General features: G+C 55.7%; 2 protein-coding genes across 2 annotated transcripts; one reads left to right on the top strand and one right to left on the bottom strand.

Annotated features, from left to right (window-relative positions):
• Window positions 1-2,201: 2,201 nt before the first annotated feature.
• On the top strand, window positions 2,202-3,924 carry LOC125545250 (fasciclin-like arabinogalactan protein 4). The gene has a single exon (XM_048709143.1). It carries the CDS (start codon window positions 2,407-2,409, stop codon window positions 3,706-3,708), a length of 1,302 nt encoding a protein of 433 aa, XP_048565100.1. The 5' UTR covers window positions 2,202-2,406; the 3' UTR covers window positions 3,709-3,924.
• Window positions 3,925-7,560: 3,636 nt separating this feature from the next.
• Window positions 7,561-9,357, bottom strand: LOC125545251 (epsin-2-like). Its single transcript, XM_048709144.1, has 4 exons — window positions 8,825-9,357; window positions 8,600-8,722; window positions 8,334-8,495; window positions 7,561-8,232 (listed from the first exon to the last, which is right to left on the bottom strand). The coding sequence occupies exons 1-4, from the start codon at window positions 8,929-8,931 to the stop codon at window positions 7,863-7,865; spliced, it is 762 nt and encodes a 253-aa protein (XP_048565101.1). The 5' UTR covers window positions 8,932-9,357; the 3' UTR covers window positions 7,561-7,862.
• Between the last annotated feature and the right edge of the window lie 7,142 nt (window positions 9,358-16,499).

Below are 16,499 nucleotides of genomic sequence, written 5' to 3'. Positions count from 1 at the left end.
GAATGCATTTGTTGTTTGTGCGAGAGTCGCGCGCACTGCATTTTAGCGCGGCTGCTGAAGCCAGCGCTGCACGCCGCGTCAAACCAGGCGATGAACGCGCGACAAAGTAGTTTTTAGAGCATCTCCAGCCGTTGGCCCCTCAGGGGGCGCCTGAAATCGCCTCCTGGGGGCGAGCCGGCGCAAAAAAAGGGCCTGGGGGCGAGTTGGTCCCCGGTCGCCGGCCCCAGAGCTGCCCTCAGACGCGCATATTTTTTACAAGAGAAAAATGTTCGGCAAATTCGTTTAAATACGGCTAAATTTTGGCCTTATTCGACATATATTAAAATGTTCGGCGATACATAGCAAATATAACTAAAACAGAAAGTCGATGAACGCCGAGTAGTCGCCGTCGTCGCCGCCGTTGTCGCCCCATTGTCGCCACCGTCGTCGTCGTCGGGCTTCTCCTCCTTGACGCGGCCGTCCCTGGTGGATCCCTGACCCGTGTCCCCAACGCGGACTGGTGGCGGCGGCGCGTCGTCGTCGTCGCTGTCCTCGATGACGACGACTTCTCCTTTGTCGCGGCCCCGACGGCGCTGCTCGAACCGCGCCAGGGCGTCGCGCTGGCACTCCCTCACCATTTTCAGGGAGTCCTTGCGCGCCCATTTCAGGGCCGCATCGTCGTCGAGCTCCGCGTCGCCGTGCTCCGTCTTCACGGCGGGGAGACCCGGCTCCGTCTTCACCGGCGCGAGCCCAGGCTCCGTCTTTGGCTTGACGAAGCACGGAGGAGCCGACGAGGAGGCGCGCCGACCGCCCTCGTTGATGATGATGCCGGCGTTGCGCGTGCGCCGGCCGAGAGGCGTCTCCGCCGCGGGCTCGGCCTTGACGCCGAGCAGCGCCAGAGAGACGGAGGAGTGGGAAGAGGAGTGGGAGGAGGACGACGACGAGGAGCCAAACCTCCTGGGCATCCATTGCCCGGCGCGTCGGCGGTGAGACGGGGCGGTCGCCCTCGCCAGAAGAGGGTAGGCCAGCGGCGGGTTGTTACCGCCCTCGAGGTGCGTCAGCACGCCCTCGAGCGTGCGGCTGGAGACGCCCCACCACAGGTGGCGCCCCTCGCTGTTCTTCATGCCGCCGACCACCAGCGTCCCGTTGGTGGACGCCAGCCTCTGTTGTTGGCGGCGCTCGAAGTACGCCGCCCACGTCGCGTGGTTGTCGGCGTCGTACTGGGGGAGGGCCCGCTGCTTGTCGGTGAGGAAGGCGCGCACGATCTCTACCTCATCGGCGAAGTAGCCCGGGCGCGCCACGTCGTCGGGCAACGGGGGAATGGGCAGTTCCCCGTTGCTGAGCCTCCATCCCGTCGGCCCGGCGCGCATGTCCGGCGGCGCCGGGATGTTGGCCTGAAACAGGAGCCACGACTCCTGTTCGCGGAGCGAGCGGCGGGCGAAGCCGTTGGTCGCCGCCTCGTCACCGGGGTAACGCTCGGCCATCGGGAGGGGAGAGGGAGGGCTCGGCGGCGTACGTGCTGGAGAGGGAGAGGGAGGCTCGGCGGCGGCGCACGGGAAAGAGAGAGAGAGAGCTCGGCGGCTGGGGCTGGTGTGGCCAGGCGAGGGAGGCCACCGGCTTATATAGCCACGCCGTGCCCGTGTGTACGCGTGCGAGGGAGGGGAGGCGTCGACGCGCCACCCCATGACGCGCCATCCGTGAGAAATCAATGGCAAGGCTGACTGGCGGCAACCTTGCCATTGATTCCCCGCGGGAAACCAAGGCGTCGGGGGAAGACGAGGGCGGTGTCGCTGACGCGGCTGGCCCGCGGCTCTTTCCCGCCAAAACCTCTCGCCCCGGCGTCCCCGGGCGCCCCTCAGTGCGTCGGGTTCTGCCTGGGTCCGCCGGCGCTGATTTTAGCCAAGGCCGGCGAAAATCAGGCTTCTGGAGACGCGGCTGGGCCGTTTTTTGGCACCAGCACGAAATAATCGTCTGAAGAGGCCTTCCTAAGACGCGGCTAAAGATGCTTTTAGCGCGGGCGTGTTCGGAGGCTGTTGGAGATGCTCTAAAACAGTTTCATTTTTCGCAGTGCGTGACCCGGCCTAGAATGACGCCTCGAGCGCCATCATTCCGTCGAGCAGTACCAACGCACACGTGACGCGACGCACGCAACACGCACAGCACTGCGCTACACACTTCGCAAAGAGAAAAAAGCTCCCTTCCTTCCATGGTACACTTTGCGAGCTGGCGTACGCAGCCGCGAGAATCCAACCCACCTACACACTCACACTCCCACGCCATTAATAAACTCGACAGTGAATCCTCACTCGTCAGATAAGTCGCAAGAAAATCGCGGAAAATTCCCCCGCATCATCGTCACCTTCCTCCCGTGCCCCGCTTCACTCCTCGGCCATCTTCTCCCACCTCACTCCACTCCAGCCCACGAGGATGGGGAGAGGCTCCCCTCCCGCTCCCGCCCCGCGCCTCGCGCCCGGGCTGCCGGCCCTGCTCGCCGCCGCGCTGCTGCTGCTGCTGCTGCTGCCCGCCCCGGCCGCCGGGGTCAACGTGACGGCCGTGCTCGCGGCGTTCCCCGGCTTCTCCGACTTCGCGCGGCTGCTCGCGTCCTCCCCGGTGGCCGCGGAGCTGGCGGGGCGGTCGTCGCTCACGCTGCTGGCCGTGCCCAACGCCAACCTGCCGCGCTCGCCCTCCGCCTTCGCCGCGGCCGCCGGCGCCGACCTCGCCGACGTGCTGCGCTACCACGTCCTCCTCGAGTACCTCTCCCCGCCCGACCTCGCCCGCGTCCCCGCCTCGGGCAGGCTCGTCACCACGCTCTTCCAGACCACCGGCCGCGCGCCCTCCGACCTCGGCGCCGTCAACCTCACGGCCACTGCCGCGGGCGGCGGCGGCAGCAGCTCCGCCGTCGTCGTCCGCTCGCCGTCCCCGTCCCCGGGGTCGAACGCCACCGTCCTCGGCGCCGTGACCAGGGAGCCGTACAACCTCAGCGTGCTGGCCGTGGGCGGCCTCATCGTGCCCTCCGGCTTCGACATCGCCGCGTCGGGCTCCGAGACCCGCCCGTCCCCGGCGGTGAACATCACCCGCGTCCTCACCGACGCGCGCGGCTTCAACGTGGCCGCCTCCATGCTCGAGGCCTCGGGCGTGGCGGACGACTTCGAGGCCGACGAGCGCGGCGCCGGCATCACCATCTTCGTCCCAACCGACGACGCCTTCGCGGCCCTCCCCGCCACCGACCGCCTCCAGTCCCTCCCCGCCGACCGCAAGGCCGTGGTGCTGCGCTTCCACGTGCTGCACTCCTACTACCCGCTGGGGTCCCTGGAGTCCATCGTGAACCCCGTCCAGCCCACGCTCGCCACCGAGTGCACCGAGGCCGGCCGCTTCACGCTCAACATCACGCGCTTCAACGGCTCCGTCGCCATCGACACCGGCGTCGTGCAGGCGTCCATCACCCGCACGGTGTTCGACCAGAATCCCGTGGCGGTCTTCGCCGTCTCCAAGGTCCTGCTGCCCAAGGAAATGTTCAGCCGCGGGAACACCATTAACCCCGGAGCTGCGACCCCTCCCGCCACCATGACCCCAGACGTCTCCGATGGCCCGCGGACGCCGCCGACGAAGCTGTCGTCCCCGCCGGCCCTGCGCGGCCAGGACAGCAAGCCATCATCAGCACCAGCAAGAAACGCGAACTGGTGGTGTATAGGAATAGGATTGGTCTGCCTGCTCCTACCTCTGCTATGAGATCCAGGTGGTGCCTTGCATTCTCAATTTTTCCCTCTTCTTCCACCATTTCCTCTCTCGTCTGATCGAAACCGAATGTGTACACCTCCGGTCGCCATTGGATTGGGGAGAGGATTCCGTAGAGGCCATTGTAGCAGCAGTAGTAGCCATTATTTCTCGTTTCTTCACCTGATTAGGGAAATGATAATAATAATAATAATACCATGTGTAGAAATCTATGCGTTCCCTGTGTTCAGCTCCGTTGATCTTTGCGGTTCCATTTTCCAAATGGGGTAGAGAATTAGCATGGCAGATCGGTGTCATGTTTACCTGCTTACCCGGGGCTAGAAGGTGGGTTCCTTCCCTGGGTACGAGGGGATAGAAAGAGACAGGTGAGTGGGAATGGGCTGGCCAGCTGAGCTGAGCTGCGAACGCGGTCTGGCCGTCAACCGCGCATTAGATTCTGCTGCTGACATTGCCCTACTCTACTCTGCTCTACTCATGGCGCACGCTGTAAATACGATCGAATGAACCCTACCACATGTCAGTGCACGCCGATCTTGACCGTGGTGCAGTGCAGGAACCAAAGTCTGACAGTGTGTTTTTTGGGCACTTTGTCTAAGGTTCAGACGCCAAAAACGGACTGATTGTGTGATCATATGTATAGTGTATTCTGATAGTAAGAAACTAAAATCTGATGCTTCAAGTTACTGATCATATGACTTACTGTTTGTGCGAGTTTGTGACTCCGCACTGCTAGCATTATGTGCCTAGCAGCGCTCGTTTGGAGTACATCCTTCCTCGCCACTACTGTATGAACACTTGACAACACACATGTACTCCCTCCGTTCCACATTTTAGTTTTAGATACATCCATTTCTATGACGAATAATTCAGAAATGGATGTATCTAGAACTAAAATACATCTAGATACATCAATTTCTACGACGAGTAATTCGGAACGGAGGGAGTACTAGCGAGAGACCCCTGGTAGTGGTAGCTGTAGTCCTGTCCGGCTGTTCCTAACATTCAATCAGAGCGATCATGTTCAGAATGATCTTACTTGCTTGTAGTTTTGCTATAATTTGCGAGCGGGGTGGGTCCAACGAAGATGGGCCTATTCCACCATGTGGCAGCTACCGTTGAGCCATGGAATGGAACTGATAATTCATCCGGTTTCAAAGGGAATCTGCAATTATTTCTTGAATTTTATCCATGCAAGGATAAACTTACCCATTGTTTCCAAAGTTGCACCCTTGTGATATTTTGTGAGAGTTTCAAGTCTGTTAAGGAAAATCCACCAAGAAAAAAACATTTGGACTTTCACCCAACTCCTTTGGCCAGTTTGATATTCAATAAGTGAGCATTATCTCTACCACAGTAAAACAGAGAAGAAGAAAAAAGATGCTCAGATCTGGGACGTACTGTTCAGATTGACGAAGCATTTACCATATGAACTGGGTGGTTTCGTGTCAGGGAAAAGAAATGAAGTGTAGCGCTGTGTGGACTGTTGTTGAGCGTCCAGATCTCTCTCCTGGTCGAGAAAGAGTCAAGGTCTTGGGCTGATGATGATGATGGTAGGTGTGCTGGAGAAGTGACAAATCGATGTTTCAGTTAATTGTTGTGGGGTTGGCCGTGGCCCATCTACAGCCTGCAATAAAACGAGAAGGCCCACGAAAAGTACCGCCTCATGCATTTGCATCTACTGTATGTCTTTCTTGCACACCCTGAGGCTGAGGTCTTCCTCATGATGTACTGTAGATTGTACAGCGCTGTTAACTCCGCCATTGCACTATTCATCTGCCTCCTACGTGTACTTGCCCAGAGCGAACTAATGGTGATACGTACAGCTTACATTTATGCGATTGTTGAAATTCACCAACGTCCTAGTTGAAATTCATCTATGCCGAATAGGTTAAGGAGGTTAATGTTTCCGAACTTTGTTGGTGAAGAATTTGATTTTGATTTTCTCAGGCTCCTTGTCTGAATTTTTGCCTCTTTTCTGTAAGCTCAGTTTAACCGCTTTGGTGTAGTTTTAACTACTTGAGTTGAGTACTGCAAGTGTGCAACAATGGGGTATGTGATATCCATTTTTGTTGTTCCATGTGCTATGGTGCTGCCACATAAAATGGGCACAATGGAAATCTGGCATATGCTCTCCAAGAGAAGAACTGCACACATGTGATGTATCTGCATGTACTTTGCATAGTTACTACAAGTGGTTGTAGAATTTTATAATTTGTCGAAAAATGTAAAAACAGATTAAATCAGCGTTTTCAGTGATATATGCCGCATTTTCTTGTTCTTTTTGCGAGTGGCGCAGAATTACGGAGCAGTTGACATCACATTAGTGTAGGAAATAATCTGTTTGTCAGTGGACTGGAGTCCAAGGAAAATTAGACATGCTTCTGTATTCTTAGCCATAATAGTTTTCCAGGATTGTTTACTTTGGCTTTTTAAGGATTTGAAATATGTGAAAGGATATAACTTAGACACACCACATGCTAGTAATAATTAGATGGATTAAAAAGTCATGAAGAAAATTCAGATGATCCAAACTGGTAGGGCACATTTGGTGTCAGTGCTCAGTGGAGACTCTTGACTGATACAGCAGTGGAAGTTATTTTGTGGTCACTCGGTAGCATGTGCATATTATTGTACTGCGTTTCTTTTTATGATTATATACTTGGGAAATCAAATAGAATCGTCTTGGGGTAGCTGCAACAAGATCTGTAGTACTACATGACATAAAATGTTTCATGTTCTTCGTCAGGGAAACCAAATACTCCGTCCGATCCAAATTAAATGTCGCAGCTTTAGTACAATTATGAAGGAATAACATTTTTCGTTTTGTGAGGGCAGCGGAATGCAAGAACTTTTACCAGCTGATTCCGGTGATTTTTCTTATCCCTTGGGCTGTGTGTTTAATGGCCACAAAATCCACTTGTCGACTGCTTTCTGAAGAAAGTAAATGGTTTATGGGGTGCCACTTCACCACATGTTTCTGAACCCATGCAGCACATTCTTTTCACCTCTTTTGCAACGATGGATGTCCAGTCATTTCGTTCTATTATCTTTCCTACTTTGCTGTATGTATGTTGCTTTCTTTCGGGGATTCACGCCTATGCCCTGGCCTTTTGGACTACTTTGGGATGTGTGTGCTTAATTTTCATTATAATTTTTATGTTTAACTGTCGGAAACTTGTACTTACATAACATAAAGTAGGCATTGCCAAAGTATTTTGATTTGTATGCAGCCACGTATTTTGAACACTGAAATTTGGCAGCTTGTTGGCAGAGCCAAAAAGTGAAAAAAGGTACTACCAAACAGTTGGTAATGCTGAACATTTGCTTTGCATATTGATCTTTGCCGTGCTATGCATTTTCTTGGGCAGCAGGTTCATTTGGCGCTCTCCTTTACCAGTACTAGCAAGTGTAGCAACTATTGCTGTGGCTGTATGGAAAGAGTAGGTTGAAATCCATTCGAGTCATGGCCGTAAACCATGTGATGTGCTGATGACTACCATTGGCATGAGAAAAGAAGAAGGCTTTTACGCGTGTCTGCACTGGAACTGAAAGCGTCAAAAGCTAGGCTTTGATGAAGAAATTTTACACCGGGGGTTTCTACAGAGAAACTGGCGTGGAACACGAATCTGTGTTCTGTGATCTTCCTCTGCTGGGGTAAGCCTTGCCTGATTTTCCTCTGCTAGAACTGGAAGGAAGCACATAATTCGCAGTACATATTCAGTGAACTTCTGAGAATCTTTGGTTCCACCCACCTATCTTCTATGGTAAATTATAATCAGATGTACGTAGTAGATTGCATGACGTGCTTGGAACCTGTTCATTTGTCAAGTTGAGAACTTTGCGTCCTGGGTTCAGAAGTTCTTGTTCCGCGTTCATTCATGTACTATCAAATTCAGACAACAGGAGCACAGTTCAGAGGGATACGCTTTGAACGCAGTTCAGACGTTGCTCGAGGAACGGGGTCAAGAGAATGTACAAGTACGACACGAGAGATGAAGAAAATTAGCTAAGCATTCAGCAACGTCAGCAAACCACTGACCTCGCACACGCTGTTCTTCTTCTTCTTCTTCAGATTCAGATCACACGCTGACACCGACATACAGTACAGGGGGGAGGCGACGGCGCTCATCCCTCTCCTGAAGCCCCGATCACTGGCTGAGCAGCAGCATCGCCTCCGGCTGCCCGAAGCCGTGGAACGGGTGGCGGTGGTGCAGCTCCTCCACCGCCTCCTCGCACACGCTCCTCGGGTCTGGCCGGGACACCAGGTTCTCCTTGTCCTCGCCCTCGCCGTCCCCCTCCTTCCACGGCCGGTCCTCGTACCGGGAGTGGCTGCGCCCGTACACCTGCGGCGCCGCGCGCGAGCCGCCGCCGGTGCTGCTGAGGTTGAAGCTGCCGAAGCCCTTGATCTCGCGCGCCACCTTGCGCGCCCGCTCCCGCTCCTCCTCCAGGAACGGGCCCCGCTCCAGCAGCTTCAGCACCCGCTCCGACTTGCCCTTCACCGTCAGGCCCCAGTTGAAACTGCGCCGAGAATCCCAGAAGAACATCAGAAAATTTTCACCCTAACGGACTGAATAAGAATGAATTACGTGTGTAGGAATAGGAGAAGATCGAGATCGAACCCTCGCTCGTCGATGTGCTGGAAGGCGGCCATCTGCTGGATGACGCCCCGGTCCTTCTGGAACTCCAGGGCCACGCTGCGGGGGCCGTGCGTCAGGAGGTGCTCCAGCAGCAGCAGCGCCTTGTACGGCTCCCGCCACTGCCTCCGGTCGAACGTCGCCAGCCTGAGGATCGACCCATCGATGTGTCCCGAGTTAGACGACGGGCAGAGGAGAAGAGGAGAGCGTCGATCCGGTGCGGCGAAGGAGAGGGAGAAGGAGAAGGTCACCTGGTGTGGAGGATGTCGGAGATCCTGAGGTACTCGTCGATCTCGAACGCCTCCCGCGCGATGAGGCTCATCGTCTTGGCGTTCGGCGGCGACGCGTCCCCGTTCGTCGCCTCCTCCGTCATCCTGCATGGGCGGCCACTCTCTCTGTTAGGACCTTGGCAGAGCAACGGTGCACCAAGAAACGGAGAGCAGGAACGGATTGTCGATCGGCGAGGGGTCACGTACAGCTGCGTCGGGGTGACGTCGGTGAGCGCGAGCCGCGCGGAGCGGATCTTGCCGGTGAGGTAGGAGGAGGCCTGCCGCCGGAGCTCGTGGAAGAAGGGCGCGTCCATGGCCGCTTCACGCACGCACGCACGAAATTCCCCTTACCCTCGAACCTCCCGACCGCGCTCGTTGCCGCCGACGAGGATCGGACCGGTGCAGGGTGGATAGATATAACAAGGCGACGCGCAGTGGTGTCACGTCACTCCCGCGACTATCCTGCGCTGCGCGCCCGCGCGTGGGTGCGTCCGCCCGCCCCCCAGCGCCGGCCGGCAACGGCGATGGGCACAAAACCAGCGGCCAACCACTCCACCCCGCACAAGGGCGCAAGCCAACAAGCGGCACGGGGCCGGGCGAGCCGTTGGGCGAGGGCGCAACCACTCCTCTTCCGAGCGCCAGTGACGGGCGCACGCACGGAGCAAAAATGGATTTGTGAGAGCGCTGGACGGGACGAGCTTATTTGGAGGGGGAGGGGGAGGGCGATGCGCTCCATGCGATCCGCGATCCGCTGGCGGACGTACGTGGATCCACCGCGGCTTCTTGTTTCTAGTGGCTTCGGACCGTTCGGGGGTGCAGCGAGTGGAGTGGGCGGGCGAGTGGCGAAACGTCAACCGGCTGGACCGGACGGCAGCGCGCTTGAATTTTGAATTCCGTGGTGCGAGGTCGGCAGGCGGGCGGGCAGGATGAGGTCGCGTGATGCGGCCCGGGTACTCGTGGCGCGTTGGCCGTGCGCCGGCGGCCCCGCTGCCTATATTATGCGTCGCGCCGTGACATGGTGTGCCACTCGCGTGGTAGCGCGGCGGCCAGCGGGGACGCCACGGATGCGTTTTGGAAGAGATGAGAACAAACGCGTCGCCACGTTTCTCTGTTCGCGGAGCAGTGTCACTAGCATCTACCGTCACAATCAGTCTTGCCAAGTATAAGTCGACCGAGACATGTTAGAGCAACTCCAACGAACCGACCCAAACGGAAGGCGCATTTGTCCGCTTTTTGTTTATTTGGATCGGCCGCCCGTCCGCCGTCCGTCCAGTTTTGTATTTGGATCGGCAGTGCACCCAACACGCCGACCCGTTTCATGTCAGCGCTCAACTTAAAAAAAAGACCCGCGGTCAATCATGTCAGTGGCCATATCTCATCATGCCAGCATACCATGATATGCAAATGAATACGCAAGCATGAACTTGATGACATAAAAGAGGACGGCTTGCTAGCATACCAGCATGCCGATGCCGCTCACGGGGCGGGTCTTGATGCTCTCAAGAGTGGCGCAAAACGTGTTGCACTCTTATTGGATCACCCCCATCGCTTGTAAATGGACACCCACCCGCGCATGCTCACAATTTGGTAAGGCGGAAACTTCTTGCGCTCATGAAACTCCCGGTGAACACGAATCCAAAAAGTTGAATGCTTTTGTTCGGCGCCGGTCTTGGGGTCTTGTCCAATGTCTCGACAACACTCGCAAAGAAGCTTGTCTTCGGTCGCCGTGTATGCCTTCGTGCGCTTGCTCTTACGCTTCGGCTTAGGACCGGCGGTTTGGTTGGCGAGCTCGTCCTCGAACAAGGGCTCCACTTCGATGTCGCACTCGTCCTCTTCCTCTACCCGTAGTCGTCCGGGAACTCGTGGTCGAGTGAGAAGCCGATCACGCATGAAGGCAGCCTGATCGGGATTATAGCCAGCGGCCATCCTGGCTTTGTGCCTCGCCGGGATCGTAGCCAGCGGCCGGCGCACCGCCCTCCAAGATGAGGTTTTGCATGTAGTCCTCGTCGACGGCACACAACATTCCGTCAAACAGGTTGCGGGCCTCCTGGAGCACGCCGGACGGCGTCTGCCGCACCCGTTTCCTCACGCCATCGATGACGAGCCACCGGGGTGGCGTTGAGGTCGATGGGCGCAGGCGCGGGCGTGGAAGGCGCGACCACACTCACGTCAACGCCCGGATAATCTTGCTACAGTAATCCCACGCTAATCATGGCACGTCATCCCGATTACTGTTGCTAACCTCGCAACGATCCGAAACCGTTCAAATTCAAATTCAAATTACAATTAACAATAAAAGTTTTCAAAAATTAAAACAAAAATGTTCGGGGGTTGCAGAATATTGCACTGGTAATTATAGTGTAGTCAACACATTTTAAAAACTGCCTAAGTATTTTAGAATGAATTAAAAACAAAAGAGAAAATAAATAAAAGAAAAGACAAAACTAAACAAAAAAAAAGAGGGCAACCCACTGGGCTCCGGCCCAGCAGGCCACCAGGCCAGCCGACCGGCCCACCCCCGTTCCCACATAACCCCCCCGGAACCCTAGCCCGACCCCCACTTCCCCCCCCCCCCACTCCGAAAATATCTCCCTCCCCCCCCCATCTCTCCCGATTGGATCGGGAGGAGACGGCCACCCCGACGCCGTCGTTGCCGGCCCCGCCGATCGCCTCCTCGTCCTCCTCGCCGGTCTTCCCCGACCGCCCCCGAGCCCGCTGCCCCGTTGCCCTACTCCCCCTCCTCCCCGTGAGCTTCCCCCTTCGCCCTCCTCTCCCCCTAGGTCGCCTCGGGCGTCGCCGCACGATGCGCTCCGGCGCCACCGTCGCCGCGCCGGGCCATCTCGCCCCCGGCCCCTCACCGCTTCCCGTGCGGCTCCCCTGCCGCTGCTCTACCTCCCCCCCCCTGCGCACGCGCCGCATCGCCCGCGCCCCGCGCGTGGACTCGCCCGCTCTGCTTCCCCCGCTCGGCTCCACCACGACCTTGCTCCGCGCTGCTCCTCCTCCTCCCCCCCTGCTCGACGCGCCACCGCGCGCGCCCGGCGCTCGTCGCCGTGGCCACCGTGCGCGTGCGCCCCGTGCACGCCTCGCCGTCCCGCTCGTCGCGCCCGAACGCCCGCAACCTCGCGCTCTCCGTGCCTGGTCCGGCCGCACCGCCCACGGCCTCGGCAAGCCCCGACCCTCCTCTTGTCGTGCTGCCGCGGCTCCGCCGCCCCCCCAACCACGCTGCTGGCCCGCGCCGCGGCCAACCCCTCTCCGTCGACGCCCCGGCTCCGGCCGCTCCGGCCGCCGCGGCCGACGACTCCCCTGGCCGGTGCCCTGCTGCGTTGGGTCAGGGGCTCGGCCCGCTAACGGGCGCCCCGTGGCTCCTGCACCCGCGCGCCCATGCGCCCGCACCCGTTAAGGCCCCCTGGGGCCACTGACAGAGGGGGCCCACGCCCCAGAACGCTTTATTAAAAAAAAGGAATTAAAATTAATAGTAATAAAAATAATTAATTAATTAATTAATTAATTAAGGAATTAATTAAGTTAATTAATCATAATTAGATTAATCAAATTAACTAATTAGTCTAATTGAACTGTGATTAGTTTAGCTAAAACCTAATTAACCTAAACAGTGTATGACAGGTGGGTCCCACTGGACCCACATGTCAGTTTGACCCAGTCAACTCTGTTGACTGCTGACGTCAGCATGACATCAATGCTGATGTCATTAATTTATTTTCGAATTAATTTAGTTAATTAATTAAATTCCAGAAATTAATAAAATCTTTAGAAAATCATATCTTTTAATCCGTAACTCGGATTAAAATAATTTCAACATGAAAGTTGCTCAGAACGACGAGACGAAGCCGGATACGCAACCCGTTCGTCCACCACACCTCCCTAACCTATCGAACTCGCAACTTTCCCCCCCTCCGGCTCCTGTGCCCGAAAACGCGAAACACCGGGGATACTTTCCCGGATTTTATCCCCCTTCACCGGTATCACCTGTTACCGCGTTAGGGCACGCCTAGCATCGTTACTTGTCATGTCATGCTTCACTATGCATATGCTTGCATTATATTTATTGTTTCTTCCCCCTCTTCTCTCTCTAGACACCGAGACCAACGCCGCTGCTACCCCGTACGACTACGGTGTTGACGACCCCTCTCTCTTGCCAGAGCAACCAGGCAAGCCCCCCCTTTTGATCACCAGATACCGCCTACTCTTCTCTATACTGCTTGCATTAGAGTAGTGTAGCATGTTACTGCTTCTCGTTAATCCTATACTGATGCATAGCCTGTCCTTGCTACTACTGTTGTTACCTTTACCTGCAAACCTAATGCTTAGTATAGGATGCTAGTTTATCATCAGTGGCTCTACATTCTTGTCCGTCTGCCATGCTATACTATTGGGCCGTGATCACTCGGGAGGTGATCACGGGTATATACTATATACTTTAAACATGATACATGTGGTGACCAAAGTCGGGTTGGCTCGAGGAGTACCCGCGAGTGATTCACGGATTGGGGGCTGAAAGGACCTTTGTCCCGACGGCCCTCTGTGTGGATCTTTGTGGCGGAGCGACAGGGCAGGTTCCGACCACCTAGGAGAGAGGTGGGCTTGGCCCTGTTCGGCGTTCGCGGACACTTAACACGCTTAACGAGATCTGGGTATTTGATCTGAGTCTGGCCATTTGGTCTATACGCACTAACCATCTACGCAGGAGTAGTTATGGGTATCCCGACGTCGTGGTATCAGCCGAAGCTTTCGTGACGTCAGCGACTGAGTGGCGCGCGCCGGATTGGACTGGAAAGCCACTAGGCTAGGTCTGCTTCCGGCCGTGTACGCAACGTGCAGGTGTGCAAAGGGCGATGGGCCCAGACCCCTGCGCCATAGGATTTAGACCGGCGTGCTGACCTCTCTGTTGTGCCTAGGTAGGGCTGCGACGTGTTGATCTTCCGAGGCCGGGCATGACCCAGGAAAGTGTGTCCGGCCAAATGGGATCGAGCGTGTTGGGGTATGTGGTGCACCCCTGCAGGGAAGTTTATCTATTCGAATAGCCGTGTCCCTCGGTAAAAGGACGACCCGGAGTTGTACCTTGACCTTATGACAACTAGAACCGGATACTTAATAAAACACACCCTTCCAAGTGCCAGATACAACCGGTGATCGCTCTCTCACAGGGCGACGAGGGGAGGATCATCGGTTAGGATTATGCTATATGATGCTACTTGGAGGACTTCAGTCTACTCTCTTCTACATGCTGCAAGACGAAGGCTCCCAGAAGCGTAGTCTTCGACAGGATTAGCTATCCCCCTCTTATTCCGGCTTTCTGCAATTCAGTCCACTTATAATAGCCTTATCCCAGTTGATACCATTGCATACATATGTAGTGTAGCTCCTTGCTTGCGAGTACTTTGGATGAGTACTCACGGTTGCTTTCTCCTTCTTTTCCCTCTATCCCTTCTACCTGGTTGTCGCAACCAGATGTCGGAGCCGAGGAGCCAGATGCCACCGTCGACGACGACTCCTGCTACACCGGAGGTGCCTACTACTACGTGTTGCCCGCTGACGACGACCAGGAGTAGCTTAGGAGGATTCCCAGGCAGGAGGCCTGCGCCTCTTTCGATCTGTATCCCAGTTTGTGCTAGCCATCTTATGGCAACTTGTTTAACTTATGTCTGTACTCAGATATTGTTGCTTCCGCTGACCCGTCTGTGATCGAGCTCTTGTATTCGAGCCCTCGAGGCCCCTGGCTTGTAATATGATGCTTGTATGACTTATTTTATTTGTAGAGTTGTGTTGTGATATCTTCCCGTGAGTCCCTGATCTTGATCGTACACGTTTGCGTGTATGATTAGTGTACGGTCAAGCCGGGGGCGTCACATCGGGCGAGCACTCCCCGGAGAGGCGGGAGGCCTGCGGGTACACGTGGAAGCCAGCCACCGGGTTGCAAGCTGATGCACGGGGCAAGTCGGGTAGCACCATCCGAGGAAACGCCGATGAGCCGGTGCTGGCCACGGTGTTGAGGAGGCCGTGTTGGCCAGGGTTTAACCCTAGCATGTAGAGCGCCTCCCTCGTTGCCGTCACGACGCGGGTGTTGGTGACCTCTTGCTGCGCCGCGGCGGCGACGACGGCCTCATCCCTCGTGTCCGCGGCGTGCCTCTGGTCCTTCCTCTTGGTCGACTCCTTTACCCGCTGTGCGGGCGTCAGCGGTTTCTTTGGCTTGACCGCGGCAGCGGTCTTGCGCAGGGCACGAGGCTTGCGTTTCCCGGCATGGGCGGGGGCACCGGACGAGGCGTGGGAGGCGAGGCCACCGGCGGCGTCGAGGTCGATGGCATCCTCCATGGCGGGGTGTGGGGCGCGAGCACACGGACGGGAGGATTTTCGGGAAAATAAGGGGAAATGGTGGTGGCTGCCATCGACCGGCGGGCCTGGAAAAAGGAGTAGGCGCGCGCGTCCGTCTCGTGTCTGCGCCGACGTAAATCCGGCTCAAAAATGAGCCGGGAATGGGTCGGCAGGCGGACGTCAAGCAGACGCGCGTCTGTTTGGGTCGACACGTTGGGCCGACTTTTCTATCCCCGCCGATTCAAACAGACGCCAGCGAACAAAATAGGTTGCCCCATTAAAGTTGCTCTTATGTCCCAATCGGTGCTATATTTATGAGATCACACATTGTGTTTGTTTTTTTAGAATTTTCTTCTTCTTTCTTATTATGTTATATGTCATTTGATTGAGACTTATTAAATCTTAATCGACTGAGACCCAACCACATCGATCTACAATCATAAAGCATGAATTTGGCCTCTCAAACATTCACGGACGAGTATGGCAAGTTTGTTTTGATCCTTGTTTGCTCATGCACATAGCCGTCTTCTCTATATTTTTATGTCCAATCATATGCATATGATTGATGGTGATAAAAATATATAAAAAAGATGGCTTAGGGTGGGTCTAATTTACGTGGCGCACTACTCGGACAGACGTGTGTGCTTGCAATGGCACGCTCACCCGGCTTTGGACCGTGATTTCCGAAAAAGGGTTTCCCGCTTTGTATTAGAAAGCCACCAACCGATACAGTTGATGATAGGTGCTGAGACGGAAGCAGCACAATCACACTCAAAAAAAATAACAAGAGAAAAAATGCTGACAACAGCGGATCGACGGAAACGAAGAAGCTTCACTACCACTGCGCCCACTGAAGATCTCCCACCAAGCTCCAAGGCTCCTAAGCACCGATACCAATCAACACCTTCAAGAAGGACCGTGACGATGACGACACTGTTGCCAAGGGTTTCCCCTGGTACGCAGCGAGGCGAGAGGAAGGGCCGCCCCCGACGCCCTCCAGGAAGGTCCGGCGGCACCCACCGGCGTTGCCGCATCAATGTCGGACATGTCGACAGGGGTTTCCCCCGATCCCAACCTTCACCTCGGATGCTCCAGAGCCTGCCACCAAACCGACCACCATCTTGCGCCATCATGGTCATGAAGCCTCCACGTCGTCTCACCACGGCACCATGAAGTGAGGCCTGCACAACGGGGAATAGGAGCCGGGACTAGGGACCGCAGCATCGTCGGCACGCAGGAGGGCACGACTGAAGGAAATATGCCCTAGAGGCAATAATAAAGTTGCTATTTGATACGTCTCCGTCGTATCTACTTTTCCAAAAACTTTTGCCCTTATTTTGGACTTTAACTTGCATGATTTTCATGGAACTAACCCGGACTGATGCTGTTTTCAGCAGAATTGCCATGATGTTATTTTTGTGCAGAAATAAAAGTTCTCGGAATGACCTGAAAATCAACGGAGAATTATTTTGGAATATATAAAAAATACAGGAAGAAAGATCCACGTTAGGGGGGCATGCTGTCCACGAGGGTGGGGGCGCGCCCCCCTGCC

Source organism: Triticum urartu, chromosome 3 (genome assembly GCF_003073215.2).
Source record: "Triticum urartu cultivar G1812 chromosome 3, Tu2.1, whole genome shotgun sequence".
NCBI lineage: Eukaryota > Viridiplantae > Streptophyta > Magnoliopsida > Poales > Poaceae > Triticum > Triticum urartu.
The sequence above is the reverse complement of the archived record's forward strand: the minus strand, read 5'-3'. Positions and strand labels throughout refer to the sequence as shown.

Excerpts from the sequence above, each read along its gene's own strand:
- LOC125545251 (XM_048709144.1), bottom strand. The coding sequence starts at position 8,931 with ATGGACGCGCCCTTCTTCCACGAGCTCCGGCGGCAGGCCTCCTCCTAC. Across the intron at positions 8,496-8,599 it reads TCCGACATCCTCCACACCAG|GCTGGCGACGTTCGACCGGA; the intron begins GTGACCTTCTCC and ends GTCGATCCTCAG. Across the intron at positions 8,233-8,333 it reads CAGCACATCGACGAGCGAGG|TTTCAACTGGGGCCTGACGG; the intron begins GTTCGATCTCGA and ends TTCTCGGCGCAG.
- LOC125545250 (XM_048709143.1), top strand. The coding sequence starts at position 2,407 with ATGGGGAGAGGCTCCCCTCCCGCTCCCGCCCCGCGCCTCGCGCCCGGG.